Below are 18,552 nucleotides of genomic sequence, written 5' to 3' on the forward strand. Positions count from 1 at the left end.
ATATTTATATTCCATTTTTTTTAGAACATTAATTCCAGGACACATATAAAAGTTTGGAAAGGAAAAAAACCATAAACAAATGGTGAAGTATTATGAACAAAGAAACCTTGAAGAAAATGGTACTGGAGTAATTTAAATACAATGTATGCATTGCAAACATCTCTCTTAATCCACATTGATCTCAAGCATTTTACTGGCAAAATGAAGAGGAGGATCGAGTTAGTTCATAAACTTACTTATAATTAATACTTAATTTTCAGAAATGCTGATCCCCAGGATGAATTTCTGATTTCAAACCCTTTTTGTCCTGCACTGTAGTGAAGGGGGAAGCCTCTGGATCACACTACATGGTGCAAGCTTGCTACAGGGAAAAGTAGAAGAGGTCTTAATGCTAAACGAGTTACATCTGGGAAACAAGTGAAATAGCTTGAGCAGTAGAAAAATACCTGAGAGATGATCTTATTTCTCCATCTCTGTTAGATTCAAATTGAGCTCAAGTCAACAATTCTAGCCTTATTGTGGTCTTCAATCTGCCATGAATGTTCCTGTGAAGTGCTATATATAGTTTTTGGTCACTGAAGTTTGAAAGGTCTGTCAGTAGTATTTTGAGTCTCTTTAGTCCTTCCCAATTCCCTCACAAGTGCTATTTCTCAAGACATTTATTACAGCAGCAAGAAAAGTCCTACAGACACACAAATATCAAATAAACACCTGGCCTTCAATTTTTTTTGGATCTTCTACCAGAAGCGGAGAGTCAAATCACCGCACAAATGCAAAACTATCATGGTTGTCCTGCCAACTTCTCACATCAAAGCAATCGTGGTCTTCCTGCTAATTTCTCAAATAAAAAAGTAAATTACATCACTCTTGGATAAAGCAAGCAACCCGTTAACATACATGTAACACACAGGGATGTTTGTTGCATTTTTTCTATTGTCAGTGTTAAACCACCTGAAGTCAATCCAGCAGAGTCTCATTCTTTTCAGTAGTCCACATGACAAATTATCCAACATTTTGACATTTTTTTCTGACTTACTAAAATCAAAACTAGGAAAGAAAACAAAAAAAAAAACTTTACAAAAGTACAAGGAAATAGAGTTTTTGTAACTTTTATATTGCTGCTGAAGCCAGAAGCTGAAAGAAACAGTAGTTATAATATGCATCAACCAAGCAATCAGTTTCAGTTATCCCTGCAATAAACAAGTTTCCTAAGTTCAAAGTCTTGGTGGGAGTATGTATATCACATCATAAGAGTGCAGAACTCTCTCAGGAAATTCAGACACATTCAGAAAGAACTCATGAAATCAAGAGAAATGCAAAAAACAGTTCCATGGATAGAAAGGAAAAAGAAAACATTTACTTTTCCATCAGAAAAGCAAAAAACCCCAAAAAACTAAGCATACCTTCAGCAAGTGGGTCAAGGGTGTGAATCATGAGCTGGAAGATACTGTTCCTCATTAAACTGTTGTGGAGAGATGCAGAGCTTCCTCCCCGCTGGAGACGTGGCTTCGTCTAGGTTGAAAAGTAGGGGAAAGAATTTAGGCATTTTCTGTTGTTTGTGTCGAAAGAGGTCTGAAACAGTATGAATTAATCTCACAAGACACTGCACAGTGAAACATTTTCAACTATCACTTGTAGCAGATTATATTAATCTATATTAATCTACAGAATGTATCAAACATTGCCATAGGTATAGACAATTTCTCTGGACGTGATGGATCACCAGATTAGTTATTAGCTCCCAGGACTCAGGAAAAAAGAATCCTTCTTTGTAAAAACTCATAAAGTATTAAGAAAATAAAAACCTGACACTTGCATAAGGAAGAATGCATAATTTGTTTCTTTGTAGAACCATGTGTTTGAATCCCTGAAGTAAGTTATAATTTTTATTGCCTCAGTACATTGCAAATATGGATATGATCAGAATTATGGAGAAAAAGGGCAGAGAGTACCTTTTTTTAATAGTACCCAGTCAGAGTGAAATATGCTCCTTTCTTTGGTTCAATCCATTAAGCACTCACTGCGAAAACAGATTGTGAGTGTGGTAAGGTAGTATAGACATCTACAGCAATGGATTTAATGTAGAAGCATCTTTTCTCTCCTTCTAAAGAAATGTAAAATATACTCTGAAGTTCTTTTCCCCATGCAATTGTCTAGTACAATAATCGATGCCGTTGATATATGCCGTAGAGTAAGAATGCTTCATGACTGACTGGCTGCTTGTTCCAATAAAAAGGATAGTGAGAGCCAACAGACTGCTGACTAGTAAGATCCTGAAATCCAATTAGAGGGGAAGAAAACAACACTGAAGAAAACAATGTTTTGCAATAATACATGGCACATGGATTAATCTGTGGTGTCATACACATACGAAATGAGAAATTATAGAAACTGAACAAAAAAATTAGTTCAGTGCTTTATCTTTGGAAATAAATTATTTAAATTCTATAGCAGCACAGGAAGGGAAAGAAACCCCAGTAATTTAGAAAAATGTTGATGTGTGCCAAACTAAAGTAAGGCTTGCCTCACCACCCTCCAGAGAAACTAATGCTCAGTTGCATAATAACTGCTGCCTACCGTCAATGTTTGGTCATCCTTGTCTCCAGCATTAGGTGACTGCATGAATGGGAAAAAGAACAAAAAGAAATGTCAGATGGAGCATACATAGAATAGAAAGGCAGTAGAACATCACAGATGTCTGATCCTATGAATGCTGTTTTGATAGGTTTTTGAACCACTCAAATTAAAGCATCCTAGTAATTACGCAAATCAGAGTAAATTCACACTGAAGTGTTGCGGAAGTCTTTTATTCTTGTCAGCTTCTTGGACAGGAACTGTTGTCATTTCAGGGCCTGGCACACAGCAGCTAGGCTGCAGATCACAATGTTCACTTCATACAAATTATGCAGGGAAGTAAACTCCCTGTGTGTCAATCTGTTTGAGACAGTGAGGACTGAAGACTAAAAGGCAATAAGAAACTCAGGATCAACTAACTGTTCCATGAGAAGCCTAAAAAGGAGTAATATAACCTTGGTATTTTGCAGGAAGAGACTAAGCAAGGAAATGAAAAAAGGTCTTTCAGTTTAACCACTCCCTACAAACAACCTTTAGCCCAGACTGGCAGCTCTGGTTAAGGGCAAGAAACATAGCTGATATGGTTTGAAGCTGGCTCCCTGCCAAGTCTGCAAAACCTCACCACAAGAACTCCCCCCCCCCCCCCAACCAAGGGAGAAGAGGGAAAAAAAACACAAGAGAACCAAAACGAGAGAGAGGCAGCTAAAGCAATACATATTTACACTTATATTGTATTTATATACAATCGAAAATATATGTATAATTTCAAAAGGAAAAGGGAAAGGGAAGGGGGAAGGGAAAAAGGAACACAAGGAACACAAACAAAATAAAATGCACACGATCAATAGCCCCAGATCTAGCAACTAAAAGAATTAGCAAAAAAAAAAATCTTACTACTCTCCTTGGGGCAACAGAAAGTCGCACTGGAACAACCGCCAGCAACCTCCGTCTCTCAAGGTCGGCGAGGCCTCACCAGGCCTCACTCCCCAACACGACAGACTCAACAGCAGGGAACCTGCACCTCAAAGTTGTTGGAAGGAAAGAGGGAGAAGGCCTCTCCTCCTTTCTTCTTATACCCTGGCTTACGTAAAAATCGTAGGGAATACCGGGTAAATCTAGGCACTTCGTTGATTACAAACTAGTCACCAAGGAAGGCCTAGACTAAACTACCACAATGGCACACACTGCTCTGCCATGAAGGAAAATGAGACTTTGAACGGATCTTAAATAATTTCCTCCCTCTCGAAGACTCCTGTTTAGCACTGTGTAATACACAGAAAACAAATTACAACACAACTGTTCTATGGAACAATCTCCCCCATTCAGTGAAACCTAGTTTTTGACACACATCAACGCTAAATTTTTGGACATGCCTTTTTAGTTAATTAACCTTGCAGGTTAAGTGGAAGGCAAGCAGTTATGAGCAAGTACTGATGACAGAGTGAATCCTTTCTGTTCCATAATAAATAAAAGAATAATGAGAACTGAACTTTTTTTCAAAAATGTACTGCCATAGCTGTGAATATTAACCTGAAGAAAAGATAATGAGACGTCAAAAAGATCCTTGTTCTGATAAAGGAACTACCTGTCACCTCTAAAATAAATCTGCCCTCATGGGAGAAAATGCTAGAAAAAAAAAAATTTTTGCCTCTATTGAAGACAGGTATCACAGAAAGAACTTTTAAATTAATAAAAGGGAAACAGAAAATACAAAATCTGTGTTCTAAAATGTCATTAAAACAGTAGATGCATCTTAGAAAATGTTTGCATAATATGTATATGTAGTTATATAGTATACATACTCATGTATCTTTCAGATGCAAATCCACACAAACTAGCAAATCCATGATTTATTTGTGAATATTTTGAGGGAACTTCACAGGAAACATAAATCATCTTGTAGCAAAATTTGCAAGAAAGCAAAAAGGACAAGCCAGGAAAAGCTTTTCTTGTCTCCAAAGAAGCAGTTTAGTACAGCAGACTCCTAACCATCAGTGGCTATAGTTACAGAACTAAAGTCTGTGATACTTGCATGAATGTGCAAAAAGGGAACCTTAATAAAAGTTTTTAAAAAATTACTATTTGGGACTTCAAACTTCTGAAGATAGGAAATCTATTTCTTATTTTTAATATTGAAAGATATGAGAATATATAATTGATAAAACTGCTTAATTTATAGTTTCTACCTGACAAAGGGCTGAATCACAGATTCACAGAATCGATTGGGTTGGAAAAGACCTCCGAGATCATCGAGTCCAACCCTTGGTCCAAATCCAGTCCATTTACTAGATCATGGCACTCAGTGCCACGTCCACTTTTCATATGGCCAAGAAAAAGAAACATGTTGAAACATTTACTTGAAAGGGAATGGGGGGAAACACCATGAACGTATAAAAACAACTAGACAATAATGTTTAACATATCATTTCTTTAGTAGAAGATAATTATATTCTAAAGATAAAGAATAATGAAGTACATTTTGTATATACATTAAGGAGATAAAAGTGTGAAATAATTTATTTGCCAGTACAGAATGGGGTATACACCATGAAATGGATTTTTTAAATATTTTTTTCCACATAATATTAGCAGTGCAATTGTTTCTGAGTTTAACCTGCCAGTTAAGTTACATTATAGCAAAACTGCTCAAGACTGGAATAAAAATAGAATTTTAAGGTAGAAATGTCTCCACCATTTCAAAATAAGGATTGTAAAAATGGTTTGACATTTTTGTGATGCTGAATAATTATAGTTTCTGGATTACTTTCTGGAAGAACAATAATAACACCTTAAAATACTGTTTTAAACTATGGCAGTGAAAAATTCAGTTGTGTTGCTGCTTACACTTTGTATTTGATGGCATTTTGTCCACATTAGGATGGCAAATTAAATTATTTTCTTATTGTTTACAGCGACTTTTGCATTTACATCGTCTTTGCTATTTAATTTTGGTATCGTATACCGCATGGAAAAGTATTCTGAAGTATAATTTTTCCTTTACAGAAACATTTAGTATTCAGGCATTTTATTCGGTTTTTTAATCTAAGACAACACTTAAAAACTGATCCAAGGTTACTACAGTGGTGTTTCTTTGTTTTGGGAGTGAATACTATATTTTTGGACACACTCAATAATGATTTTTTAAAGAAAATACACATTTCCTGTAAGTTAAGGTTATTTTTAAATCATGGCAACTGTTGCATGTTAGTTCCCTCAGGATCAAAAAGAGATTAAACTTCCATACAATACATGCAGTACATATATTTCTAGGATTTATTAATAAAAATTATCTTTTGCAATTACATGTTATAATTTCTTTAAAACCAGGCATTTATTATAATTCTGCACAGTGAAAACAATGCATTCTAGTATACTTTCATATTCAAAGGTATCTGGGGCACAATCCACTATTACATTTTTATCAGAATAATAAAATGATTAATCATTAGACAGATCACTAATTTTTTTAGAGAATTCAACAAAGTATTTTTTGTTTCTTCTGTATGCCATGATAGCACATAAGAATTTGTCCATCCCCCTGCCTCTATTGATAATCATGTATTCAAGTTTGCTTCACCTGAGCTAAAACTCTTGAAACATTTTATTTCAGGAATAATAATAAAAAAATGTCTACTTGCTATGGAGAAATGGTCTCTGGTATCCTTTTCACACATTTCTTTTCCTTAGTGACCTAAGTCCATCAGTGATTGAGCCTGACAACTTCCTTGCCTTGTTTTGGAATATGTGTTCTTGAAAAACAAGCTTATGAAGTAATTCATGCAAGGGATGAGGCCTCACCAACTATCTGGTGAGTCTCCCCATGCTTTTCTTTGAAATAAAGGGCATCATGACAGCCAAAGGAGGAGCAGAATCTATAAACAACTCTAGGTATTTGATAGAGAATTATCCTTGTTAGTAAAAGACAGCTAGCAACTTAAATCATCTGTTAGACTGAGTATCCAAAACCAGAATTGGAAAGCTGACTGCCTGCAGGTCTAGCACTTGTTGCTCTAGATGAAGCTTCCATGTTACAGATTCAACAGCCATAAATAATCAGTGAACTGGATCGCCCATTCTCTTCTCCTAACATGAGAAAAGCAGGTTGTCAAACAACAGTGGGTAAACGTGTAATGCGATTTCAACACCCTTTCTACAGTGTGGTTCACATATCTTTTCTGCTTGATAAATATTTTCCAACTATAATAACTAAAAGATATTAAAAAAACAAAACAAAACAAAACAAAAACCAACCTGCTTCTATGGGAATAATGGCATTTCATGATGTTTGGTGGCTGGCAGTGTAATGTTGAATGTAGTATCGTGTCTCCAATTATCATATAATACGAGACCAGATAGGGATTTGCCTAATTGTCTCAAGATGCTTTATAGTGAAGTACTTCTGCTGCTCTCTCTTCTGCCTGTTTTCAAAAGTGGAATCTGGACACTGAAACTTCATACCTAACAGTGAGTCACTGCTCGTCAGTCCTGAAGTAAATTACAGGAGGTAAGTTTTCTTGGAGCATTTTTCTAGGATTATCTAATCTTTGAAAGACACTTACACTTAAGGTTTGGGGTTTTTTTGTTAGACTGAACTACAGAAAAATGAGATACATTTCAAGGGGCAGCCACTGAAGTCAATCTAGTTAACCTACAACAATGTAGGTAATTTCTAAAAAGCTGTATCCTAAAGAGTGCTAGTAATGTACATGGAATAGAACTGTTCTGCATTTATTTGAAATTATATGGTAAATCAGATTAAGGTATAACTAAAATCTGAGCAATAAATTTATCCAGCCAGATTTCAGAAATAAGCCTAATAAGCTCAGAGAAAGAACAAAAAATGAAGATATTATTTTATCTAGTTCTCTTAATACATACATCTTTAGATTTTTCCAAATTAGAATCCCTTAGAGCTCCCTTCTTTGAATATCCCAAACCAATACAAAGTTGTAACCTTTGCCTACTTGATGTGTAGGCTTTATATGGTTGGCTGAAAAAAGCAAATCCTAGTGGTCTTAATATATTTAAACTAAAATTCTTCTAGATATCCATGGAAATAAAAGTTGACCATCACTGTCACAGTCTACAGAAGCTCTGTCAGGTGCTGCAATGGGGCCAGTACAGGTTTCTAACTGAAGGTGATGTACCTCATTACCCCACTCTCTAGATTCTTTTTGTAGAAAGGCTGCAAGTAACTGTAGGGGTATATTTCTATATTTAACCTATAGTAAACTTGATGGTATGGATTTCAGCTTAGATATACTAAGATATACTAGATCTACTGCTTAGTAGATCATTACCTGAATCCAGACTGCAAACTAACACAGGATTTTGGATCTTAAAACAGGGGAAGAAAAAGCTTTATTAAGCACATTGTAAAATAATAAACTAAAATTCTCTTTCATTTTGCCCTCTTTCTTCCTTTTACCTCTTTCCTAAAAGTAAAATACAACAGAGTGTTCTACCTAAAGAAACAGATTTTTGTATTCTTGAAGAAATAAATATGATTCACAAGAACCACATCCAAAATTAAATTAAGGTTGTAAGCTTGCTTTACTCATAAAAATGAAGAATGTATTAAACTAGAACTTGAACTTCCAAAGACATTAACCTGGACCATGAAATTGGAATATCCAGCTCCATTTACAACTGCTCGTTTTCAGGCACTGAGTGCGAAAGTTGTAGCACCAGATAAAGCAGAATAGCTTTGTTAATTCAGATCAGTTATCTCTTTTATGTCAGTCTGTTCATGCTGTTACCTAATGTGCAGACACATAGTGAATCCTCATAAGTGTTCAGAAGAGATGCGTCTTAACTGATTCAAGCAGTGACAAATAGATGGTTTAAGCCATCAGTTGCTAAATCACATGCTAAAGTTAGGTCAATTGATTTAATTCCAGATATTTGTACATCTCATTGTATGAAATAAGGCTTTCCCAGTCAGTCTGTAGGACCAATCATATGGTATTTAGTTATTCAACCTATGTAAGAAAGAGTTTGTCCCATGTCTCTTACCTTCTCTGAACTTGCTTAAAGTCAGGTATCTTTGGCTTAGGGTGGCAATGTAATAGCTCAAGCTTAAAGACTTCATGAGTTTTTAATCACCTTAGTGTCAGAAGTAATTATGCAGTTTTAAGTTGTCCTCTTATCCTCAAGACTTACCAACAAAGTGACCTTTTGCTATTTTTTGAGTCATATAATTTTCACCACAGTCTGTATGCCTGTGTAACTTTCAGGAGAACAAAAGAATCCTTAAAAAAATAAATTTAAAAAAATCTAAAGCTAGGTACTTAGTAGTCATTAGATGCACACAAAACATTTGTTCACAAGTGACGGTTTCATTATGGATTTATGTGGCTAACTTTAAAACACCTGGATTTTAAGTCTTTAATATGCTGCTTCTTCATCAACAGCATTACATGGGAAAGCATTAGTGAGTCTTCCAAGAATAGGTTCTCAAAATTTAAGAAATTTTGGCATTAAAATCACCCATGAAACAAGGTGCAAATTCTATGGAGGAGGCTGGGAAGGTTTTCAGCTGAATTCCAACTACACTCTAGAGACTATTGACAGGAGATGCCTGCTCTTAATTTTTTACAACTCAATGAAATGTCAAGGGTGTAGTAAGAAGCCAGCAAAAAAAGCATTTCCTAGGACTTCTGCTTACCTAAATATACCACAGATTATGGACAGGTTTTAGAGTTTGCCTTAAAAGTAGTCATACCAATTCCCAGAGAGGAAGGTGTTTGACAAATCTCAACTGTGGCTATTGCTATGCTGATTTGCAACTCCTGAATAAATTTCACTGCAGTTAGTTGGCTGTATACTGCAGAGGACTCATCACAAGGGCAAAAAGGCTGCAATTTCACTGCCTTCCCACCTCCAACACCCTGGAGATCCGGAAGGAGAGAGGCAGCTCCATTGCAGAGAAGAAACCAGCCTGCACTGCCCATAGGGAGGGAATGCCAAAACAGCACATCTTCAGCCATCCTGGTCATGTCTCTGTTTCACCAAGCTCTGCTCACTTATCTTATTTCGTGGCTGCCTTTCCCCTCCAAGTGCCTTTTTTGTCACCAGGATCTCTGCTGACTTCATTGTCAGCTGGCAGAAAGTCACACCTGATCTAGCTCTCAGGATAGTGACTACAAGAAGAATATAATCAAATGTGTGAGTGACATATAAAATAATAAATAATACCCAGAAAGCTAGTTGAGCATTGCTAAGAGTTGATGTTTCCCACAGTGTCAGAATGGAACAGAGAATAGAAGGTAGAACACTGTACCTTAAATGAGACAAAGGGAAAGCGTTGGCATGCTGTATCTATCCTGTGGGACTGCCTTTTCCATGAAACACTAGTAACATTTAAGGTGGTCTAATTCACATATTTTTTAAAAAAGAAGAAAGCAGGGATAAAGGAAGGCATCATAAATACAGTTAGGATAAAGGTACAAATGTTTCAAGTAACTGTGCTTCAAAACACAAAATCCTCGTCCACTGGGAGCACACTGGTAGCTATAGGCTGCAGAATTATGGGTGTCAATTTTACAGCATAGGCAAAATCTGGCAGTTGGCTTCTGTTCCTTCATTTTCCCTTTGTAAACTAGGAATAGAGACACTGTTTGTAAAGAACTTGGTTCTTATGGAGAAGGCTGACTGCTTTAGGGGCAGGTTACTGGGTACGGTTGCCCTCTCCTTAGCAATTAACTGTGCTCTTTGGGCTTTTTATCTCCTACTGAAAACAACATAGATGTTCATTCCAGTAAGCTACAAAGCAGAACTTCTTTGAGAGCAGTATCTTCATTAGCTGAAGGTAAAGGATTGAAAAGCACCTCTGACAATGTTTCATTAGCTAAGAAACATCAAAGATTTTTCAAATAATTTTTGGACTATTATATTTCTAACAGATCTGAGACTATGGATTTACAAGATTATATGAGAATTCATGTAACCAAAGCACACAGAACATCTGTGCTTTTTACATCCCGGGATATCAGAGTAATTGTTCAACATTGTAAAAGAATAACCAATAAAAATATGATGGCTTAATTTTTTTTATTCACCCACTAACTGGATTATATTACTTGGTCTCCATTTTAAAATGTAAAACTAGACATTAAGTCCCAGGCAAAACAAAGTATTACTAAAAGAAAATACCTTAATTTTGCCTATTTAACTCAACGGTACTTCAGACTGACTGTCCTTATAACTGATATTGAATACCATCTGCCTCCATAATCATCCTCCAGATAACCATTTTCAGCTTTTTCACAAGTGCCTCCTAGGTCCTTTTTATCATATGAAACATGGAAATTACATCTAAGAGTTTGTCTTATACCCGCTGGGGGTGTGAGAAATGGTAGAGAGAAAATCTGTTAAGAAGAAACAGAAAAGAAGTTTTACAGAACAACCTGCAGATAGGAAACCAGCACTGTATTGCCAGTGTGTCTGATAGAGCTGTGGACAGAAAAGCAAGTCAGAATTTCCAACTTTCATCTGCAACCATAAATTAAACCAAACAGTTTTTTTCAAACTAAGTGAAGAAAAAGAGGGCTACATCAGCTTCTATCTTATTCTGATTATTCCTGCCTTTTAACTATTTCTCTATAATGTTCTGCTTGGCATTGAGATGAAAGAGATCTAAGATTTGTGGCTCTGAAATCAAGAGCATCCCTGCATGCTGGGATTCTGGAGACCACCAGGCATATGTTCTGGAGAATCTGCAGTATACACATACCATGTTACTTTTAACTCCTTTGGAGCCAAAAGGTGGAACTGAGGCAGAAAGACCTGAATAACAATGTTCTAAATGCAGACTTACAACACTAAGACCTTAAACCAGACCTTCCTCAGTTTGATTCTCAGTGTTTGGACACCTCATTTGAGAAATTATGTCCTACATGACATAGCAAAGGATAGACAGAAAATCTTTGCAGTCACTTTCCTCCATCAGTCTGCTGTCTCACACTGCCTTTCATATTGCTGCTTTGTCCTTGCAGCTATGAACCAGATGCCTGCAGGCAACCTAACGCCAATGCAGAAGCAGCAGCTCTATTGCTCTCCTCCGCAAAGCTCAATCCTCCAAGAACAGCTTCCTAATTAATATTTAAGTTAAATGTACAGCTTCAAGTATAATTCCCCTTGTGATCAAGGAGAATAAGGCATTGGGGGAAGCAGATGTGCTAGAGCTAGGGAGGACAGAGTCATGGAAGGGTGTAATAGAAGAATATAGCTACAAGAAAGCATGAGACAGTTCATGGTGAAGTAGTGAGAGTAGCAGCCTAAGCAGCTAGTGGCCGTACCTCAGGCTTGTATCTGCCTTCCACCTCTCTCCCCTATTTACAGCCTATGACAAATGCATTTCTTCACCTCTAAGCTGCCAGGAGAGCTTAACTGCAAAAATGAAATTTCTCTGAAACTTTTGCTGAATAATGTTACTTTGGACACCAGTCAAAATCACAGTCTTCAAGGTCTTTCAATTAGAGAGAGAAGAGAAACTCATAGTAACTCCATCCATCTTTTATGTAATTCTGTTCCACTACAATAAAAATAGTCTGGTTTCTCTAAGGACTGCAGGAGTCAAAAGCACAATGACCATGCCCTTACTCAGCTGTAAGCCTCCTTTTAGCAAATAGTTACTCCCCCAATGCAGTCTGCCTCTGTCATGGAATCACAGAATCACAGAATACCCTGAATTGGAAGGACCTACAAGGATCATCAAATGCAACTCAGCCCTGCACAGGACCATCCCCAAGACTTACACCATGTGCCTGAGCATATCATCCAAACACTTCCTGAACTCTGGCAGGCTTGGTGCTGTGACCACTTCCCTGGGGAGCCTGTTCCAGTGCCCAACCACCCCCTGGGTGAAAAACCTTTTTCTAATATCCAACCTAAACCTGCCCTGACACAACTTCACACCATTCCCTCAGGTCCTGTCATTGGTCAGCATAGAGAAGAGATCAGTGCCTGCCCCTTCACTTGCCCTCACGAGGAAGTTGTGTCTGCAATGAGGTCTTTTCCTCTCATGACTTTTCTCCCAGAATCTGTGGTTCTTTCATCTTGGACTTCCCTGTGGCCTTTTTTCTCCTATCTGTTTGGCAAGCACATAACACAATGCCCATGGAAACCCAGCCCACCAAGGACACTTCTGTTTCAGGAACTGGCACACCTTTGTATCTGAGAGGGATGCACCTAGTGTTTCAGCAATCTGCTTTCAATAAGAAGTGTGGTCATAACTCTGCATTTACCACTGTCACACCCCACTGCTTTCAATACCGTTCAGCCCAACTAGGCTTTCTTCAGTTGTAAAAGGTACAGAAAATGGAAGGATCAGAGAAAGTTTTTAACAAAAACTGCACCTTTGCATTAAGTGAAGTCACCAAGATGGAGGGGATTTGAAACTAAGATTTGAATTGCACAGCAAAGCTGGGCCCTCATAATGAAATATACTGGGTATTAATTCCATTAAAACAAATAAGAATACTTTCTGTGCCTTAGTATAAATATTTACTGATTCTTTAATAGTTCCTGTGCCTACCTTCTTGGTTGCCATGTTTTTGGCTTTAATGACATCTCAAAGTAAATCCCTGTTTTCAGGTAATGCACATATGGCTGGATCTACAAAAATCTGGCTGCTCCAGGAGGGAACAATCTAGTTCCCTAAGATAAACTTTATATACAAAATTAATCATAAAAAGAAAACCTTAGGACAAGGTAAGCCAGAAAACATTATATGCTTTGCAGCCTTAATCTGTCTGAATGTAAGCCATAAACTAGAAAATTCCCATTGCTATGAATCTACACATTTCTATTTTAACATGATTCTGTAATCATTCTGCAAGCAAGTAAAAACTTCAATAAACTATGTACACATGATTCTCTTCACAATATTCCCTTGAAATTCAAGTAACTGCATCTCTGTCAAGCTAAATTGTCAGTAAACATGGTTCTTTCATGTGGGAGTTTGTGAGTCTCCAATCAGGATTTTATGAATTTAAGTCACTTTTTATTATATGGGGTTTATATGTATATATATGGTCTTTTATGATAATGAGCTTTTATGCTTGCAATGCTGACCACGGGAGTAAAAAGAATAAACATATTTGAATCTTGTAATGTTTCTTTCCATTTGTAAAACAGTGCGTGGCCAGAATGAGAAGACAGATTAAAACTCCCTTAGTCTGTCTGCCTCCTGTTTGCTTTATTGGCAATTTTACTGTAGTTATCTCTGTGTACATACATTTTTAATATGCTTCACAAATAGTATTCCTGTAGTTCTGCTGTAGATCTCTGTAGAAATATCTGAAGAGTGCTTTTTATTAGGTTAAAATCTTTTCTTTCCTTTTGATTCAAAACTGAATGGGAAAGTATCATTAGAACTGTCTCTGTTAAGTGTTCTGTTTGCAAACTGAACTTTCCTACATGCAATCACAATACTCTCCTCTCAAACTATTCATGTTTTTCAATATTCTAGTCAAATCTGAATTATCAAAATCTTTTCATTCTTGTTCACATAGATTCAGCAGTTACATGACAAACATGAAGAAGGTCAGGTAAAATCATAGTCTTAATAAAGAAATAACCAGTACAGGGGATACTGGCATGGAAAACCTCTAAAAGATCAAAATAACAAAAAAGTCTGACTCAAAGTGTGGTTCACACCATTATGAATTCATTCCATGGGATTAGCATAAAATTAAATTAATTGAAAGCAGGATCTGAGTGCACATGTAGGAAGAGATGTGATATTTATTCCACAGCACACTCAAACAAGGTGTCCACCTCTTAATTTGTTACATACAAAGCAAAATACAGTAAAAATAAAATGTGTTTTGCTATACAAATATTTGCCACTCTCAAGACTCTACTGGCTAACAGATCCTACTGCATTTGCAGCTATAAGAGTTACTAAAGTACTAACTATCATAAGCTACTAAATAAAAATTGTCTCTCTCTGGATGTTACTGCCTGCATATTGAGTTATGATTTATCTTTAGGATGTACTTCTATTTTACACCTTCTCCTGGACCTTTCCTGACAGGGGCTTTTGCAGTCATACAGTCAGGCTCTACCTCCAGCCTGACAATTGACAGGATTTTACCAGCTCAGCCTGGAGTCTCTCCCAGGAAACAGCCAGATGCAAAGATTTCAAGACTTTGGTGCAGTTTCAAGTCACATATCTCTGACATGCAACACTCAGAGCTGAGAAGATGGGTGCTTGAGATCCAGCTACTTACTGTGACACCGTATCAGACTGCATTGATGATCTAGGGAGTTCAACAGCTCCAACAAGATCAATTGCCTGAATATTTTTGTAAAAGCCTTTAAGTCACTTCATATGCCACCTATGTTAGTCAGCACTCACATCAACAGCTGTTTGAAAAAATAATACATGTTTAAAATTTCTTTCCTAATGCCATAGTAAATCATGGTAAGTTGTGCCACTTTTCTGCCAGATAAAGGACTGCCTGGCCACTCTTGTTTTAGCAGTATCCAGAGCAGCTTTACACACCACGAGAGCAGTCACGCTGTGGCTCAGCCATGCACCACACCACTCACTGTTTTCACTCCACCACAGTCAGTCACAGGCAAGTAAGGACAACATTATAAACTACTCTCTGAGCTCATTAAAGGATGGCAAAGTAGGAACTATAATAGGATTCAAACCCTTTCGTGCTTCATTTCTAGAAGAAAGCTTGTTCGAGTTGGGTATAAACAAGAGCTGCTCCTGTCTGCTGGATTAATAGTGCCATCTGTGAAAAAAAGGACTGCAGAGTTGACCAGTGTCATAGCAGATTTTGGTGTACTAATAGAATCTATTTGCCTATCCCTAGCAAAAACCAAAGACCATTTCATCAAAGACCTTGGACTGAAAAGCCAGCATAGAGTCAAAATTTTCGTATATCCTATGGAAAAACTGCTCTCTAGATTCTTATCAGTCCTGTGGAAAAGCTACATATATTAATTCCACTGATGCAAGTAAGTTGGCTAACACAACTATAAAAGCTTTACTTACAATTGTATTAATACAGAAAAGTTCCATCCTTTGGTTTAGACCACAGACAATGACATGATATCTTGGATGAAAACAAGTCAAGAAATGTAAAACTAAAAAAGGAAAAAATGCTGCCAAAACACAGAAAGTAAAAATTTTTGTGAGCCTGAAGAAAATGTGCTACTCACAGAATCAGTGGTGATTTTCTCTTCTCTATCTTCTGATTAAATAAAACATCAAATGATTGCCTGAAAACTTTATCTATAAAGGCTTTCTTTTCTGCCCAAGAAGCAGTTACAGGGGCAGACTGAATTCTAACCATTGATTTTTTGGGGGAATACACTGAATATATGCTATTTACCTCTTGGAAACACAGGACAGAAATCTTCCAGAGAAATGTAGACCTGTCGTCTAAATCCTTCCCACTATGACATGTAGTCTAAACATGTCTAAACTACTAAACATGTAAAACTAATCTTTAGATCTAAGACTACATCTTCTTCTATAAAAATCATAGTGATCATGAAACATTTGTGGCACAAATTAACTACGCCTTCCAGGACCATGAAAGAATACCCAACAAAACAACTTCTATATGTCTCTAATGAAGATACTGTGAAAACCTAATGATAGAAAGACAGTGCATCTTACAATTAAGTAATTCAAAACACCAAAGAACTAGAAGCAGCAATATTCCAAACAAACAAAACTCAATCACTTTCATCACAAGTTCTGCAAATAGAAGTTGGGTTGCACAGAATTATGAAAATCTGATATGACAATGTGGATTCTACTTAAAAATTTACTTAGAAAGGCAAGTTTCTTCGCTGGCATTACTGCACTATGAATTCCCTATAATCACACCCTGCTTGGTATTTAATTGAAATAGAGTGATTTAAAGCCTTTTACAGCAAATTCATCATCAATTTTCATGTAATTCTTTCAACAGGTAAATTGGAGTACTAATTTGGTTAATTATTTCAGGCATTTTGTCTCTCAAAATGTGTAGCCCTGTACGGAAAGGAGAATTAGAATAATCTCTGCACTTTGTTTTGTTATCTAGGACCTTACAGTTTATTGTGATGTCTGCATGTCTGAGTTTTTTAGAAAAAATACATTAGATTTTCTTAATTCATTTGCTCCCTTCTTAAATTAGTTGAAGAGAAATCTGCTCTGAGATCTAAATTCTATGAACTGCTTTTTGCTGATGACAAAAAGGATTTCATCTCCTGGGTTATTTATCTCCTCTAAATATGCCTTATTTATTATTTACGCAAAGTAATGCCTAGTGTATAATACCTACAAATTCTTCTGATTCCAAAAGGAAACTAAACCATGAAGATGAATCTCAGTTTCATTTATAAAATGCTATTTTCGCTGCTTTATCCTTGTAAAGAAAACCTTGAAACGTAGAGTGACATAAGCCACTTATTAGGATTAAACAAGTTAAAGTAAGCAAGTTTCATTTCTGCATTAAAGAGCTGAGAGTGGAAGTGTAGTCACATGCAAGAGCTAGTCTAGCATACAGTGAGAACAAAACCTCCTTCTTATACATTATACCCCATATTTTTTTATTTATCTTCCCCAAGGCATCAGCAAAAATTTTCAGCAATGGCTGCAGAAAGACTAAGAGTTGTTTAAAAAAGTTACAGGTAGAAGGTATTGACTTCTTCATAGTTGCTCTTTCTTAGTTTCTTAGGTTCTTCTAAGTGAAACTTCAGCTTTAAGTGGTAGGTGACTCACTCATGCATATGAACAAAAATAAAGCTTTTCCTATGCCTTTATAATAGTCCTTGAAATAGTCCAATTTCAGGATGTTAAACAGAAATAATCCCACTTAATGAACAAGGTTTCAGAATGTCCTGTAGAAAAGGTTTGATCATGGTTTCTTACTCTGGTTCTGTTCTGGTCTTCAGACTGATACTCTCAGAAGGACCATTTGATTGTGTAATTTTTTTCCCCCAACACTTTCTGAATCAGTCTTGATTTCTTTTTCTTTTTTTTTTTTTTTAATTTGAAAAGATTTATAGCACTAAAATATTCATATCTTGCATTTTTCTGTAAAACTGCCAGTTTTTCTGAAAGGCCTGTCACTGATTTCAGGACTAAAAGCTACATATGACCTTTGCTGTGGTCAGAAATATCTGACGGAATTTTTAAATACCTCAGTGGAAAATGCCATGCAGTGCAAATCTCACGTCTTCACAAGAGATCAACATAACTACTAAAAAACATGATGCTGGCAGTGAATTTGTCTACTGCAGATGAAACACTCTCAGTTTTGAGTAAGTATCATGGAGAGATGCAATTATGACTCCTGTCGATACACTCCAATTGTACACATTTATGCTACTTAAGATAGAAATTCTTGCAATGATAGTTGGTTATTATCTCTTCCCTGAACTACACCACTGAATGAGAGCAACATCTGGAGGAAAAGCTATAGAAATACTAAAAGAACAAAGAGTTTCACTGTTAAAAAAAGCAGCCTGTCAAATAGAGAGCCCCGGACACTGAAAAATTATCAGGCTATGCGTAGTTTTCGTAACAAACTCCTCATTATACCTTTTCAAGTAACACCACAGATGTTTTAAGACTATGGCTGTAACAGCTCCAAACAGAAATGTGGTCAGACAGCAAAATTTCCATCAGCATTAATTTTGGACCAAGGATGACAACATAAGAGACTTAATATCAGCTTAATGGTCAAGAAGACTTGGTCTAATATGAAAAAATCAACATCATAAAGCAAAACAAAAAGCAAGGCTAGAACACCCAAGGGGATGTCACCCAGCAGTTTAGGGGACAGCAGCAGTGTAACTTAATCCCTGGGAAAACTATGGCAAACTAGAGGAGATGTATTGTTGAGTAGATTTGTGCCTGCTTATGAGGAGCTAGATTTCTGAATTTGAGTGCAGCTGAAAAGACTTTGTAATCTGATACTCCTACAGAACTAACTCCTGCACTGTGCCTGCTCTAAGTGA

At 36.6% G+C, this 18,552-nt stretch overlaps 1 protein-coding gene across 4 annotated transcripts in view; it reads right to left on the reverse strand.

The window, feature by feature from the left end:
* SLC24A2 (solute carrier family 24 member 2) overlaps positions 1 to 18,552 on the reverse strand; it is a 151,814-nt gene that overhangs the window by 90,121 nt on the left and 43,141 nt on the right. For all 4 annotated transcript variants that reach the window (XM_064643148.1, XM_064643147.1, XM_064643145.1 and 1 more), the window contains exons 3-4: positions 2,578 to 2,616; positions 1,404 to 1,512 (exon numbers count right to left, since the gene is read on the reverse strand). In XM_064643148.1, coding sequence (XP_064499218.1) covers positions 1,404 to 1,512; positions 2,578 to 2,616 — 148 coding nt within the window. The remainder of the gene's footprint in view (positions 1 to 1,403; positions 1,513 to 2,577; positions 2,617 to 18,552) is intronic.

The sequence above is a fragment of the Pseudopipra pipra genome, chromosome Z, assembly GCF_036250125.1.
Source record: "Pseudopipra pipra isolate bDixPip1 chromosome Z, bDixPip1.hap1, whole genome shotgun sequence".
Taxonomy (NCBI): Eukaryota; Metazoa; Chordata; class Aves; order Passeriformes; family Pipridae; genus Pseudopipra; species Pseudopipra pipra.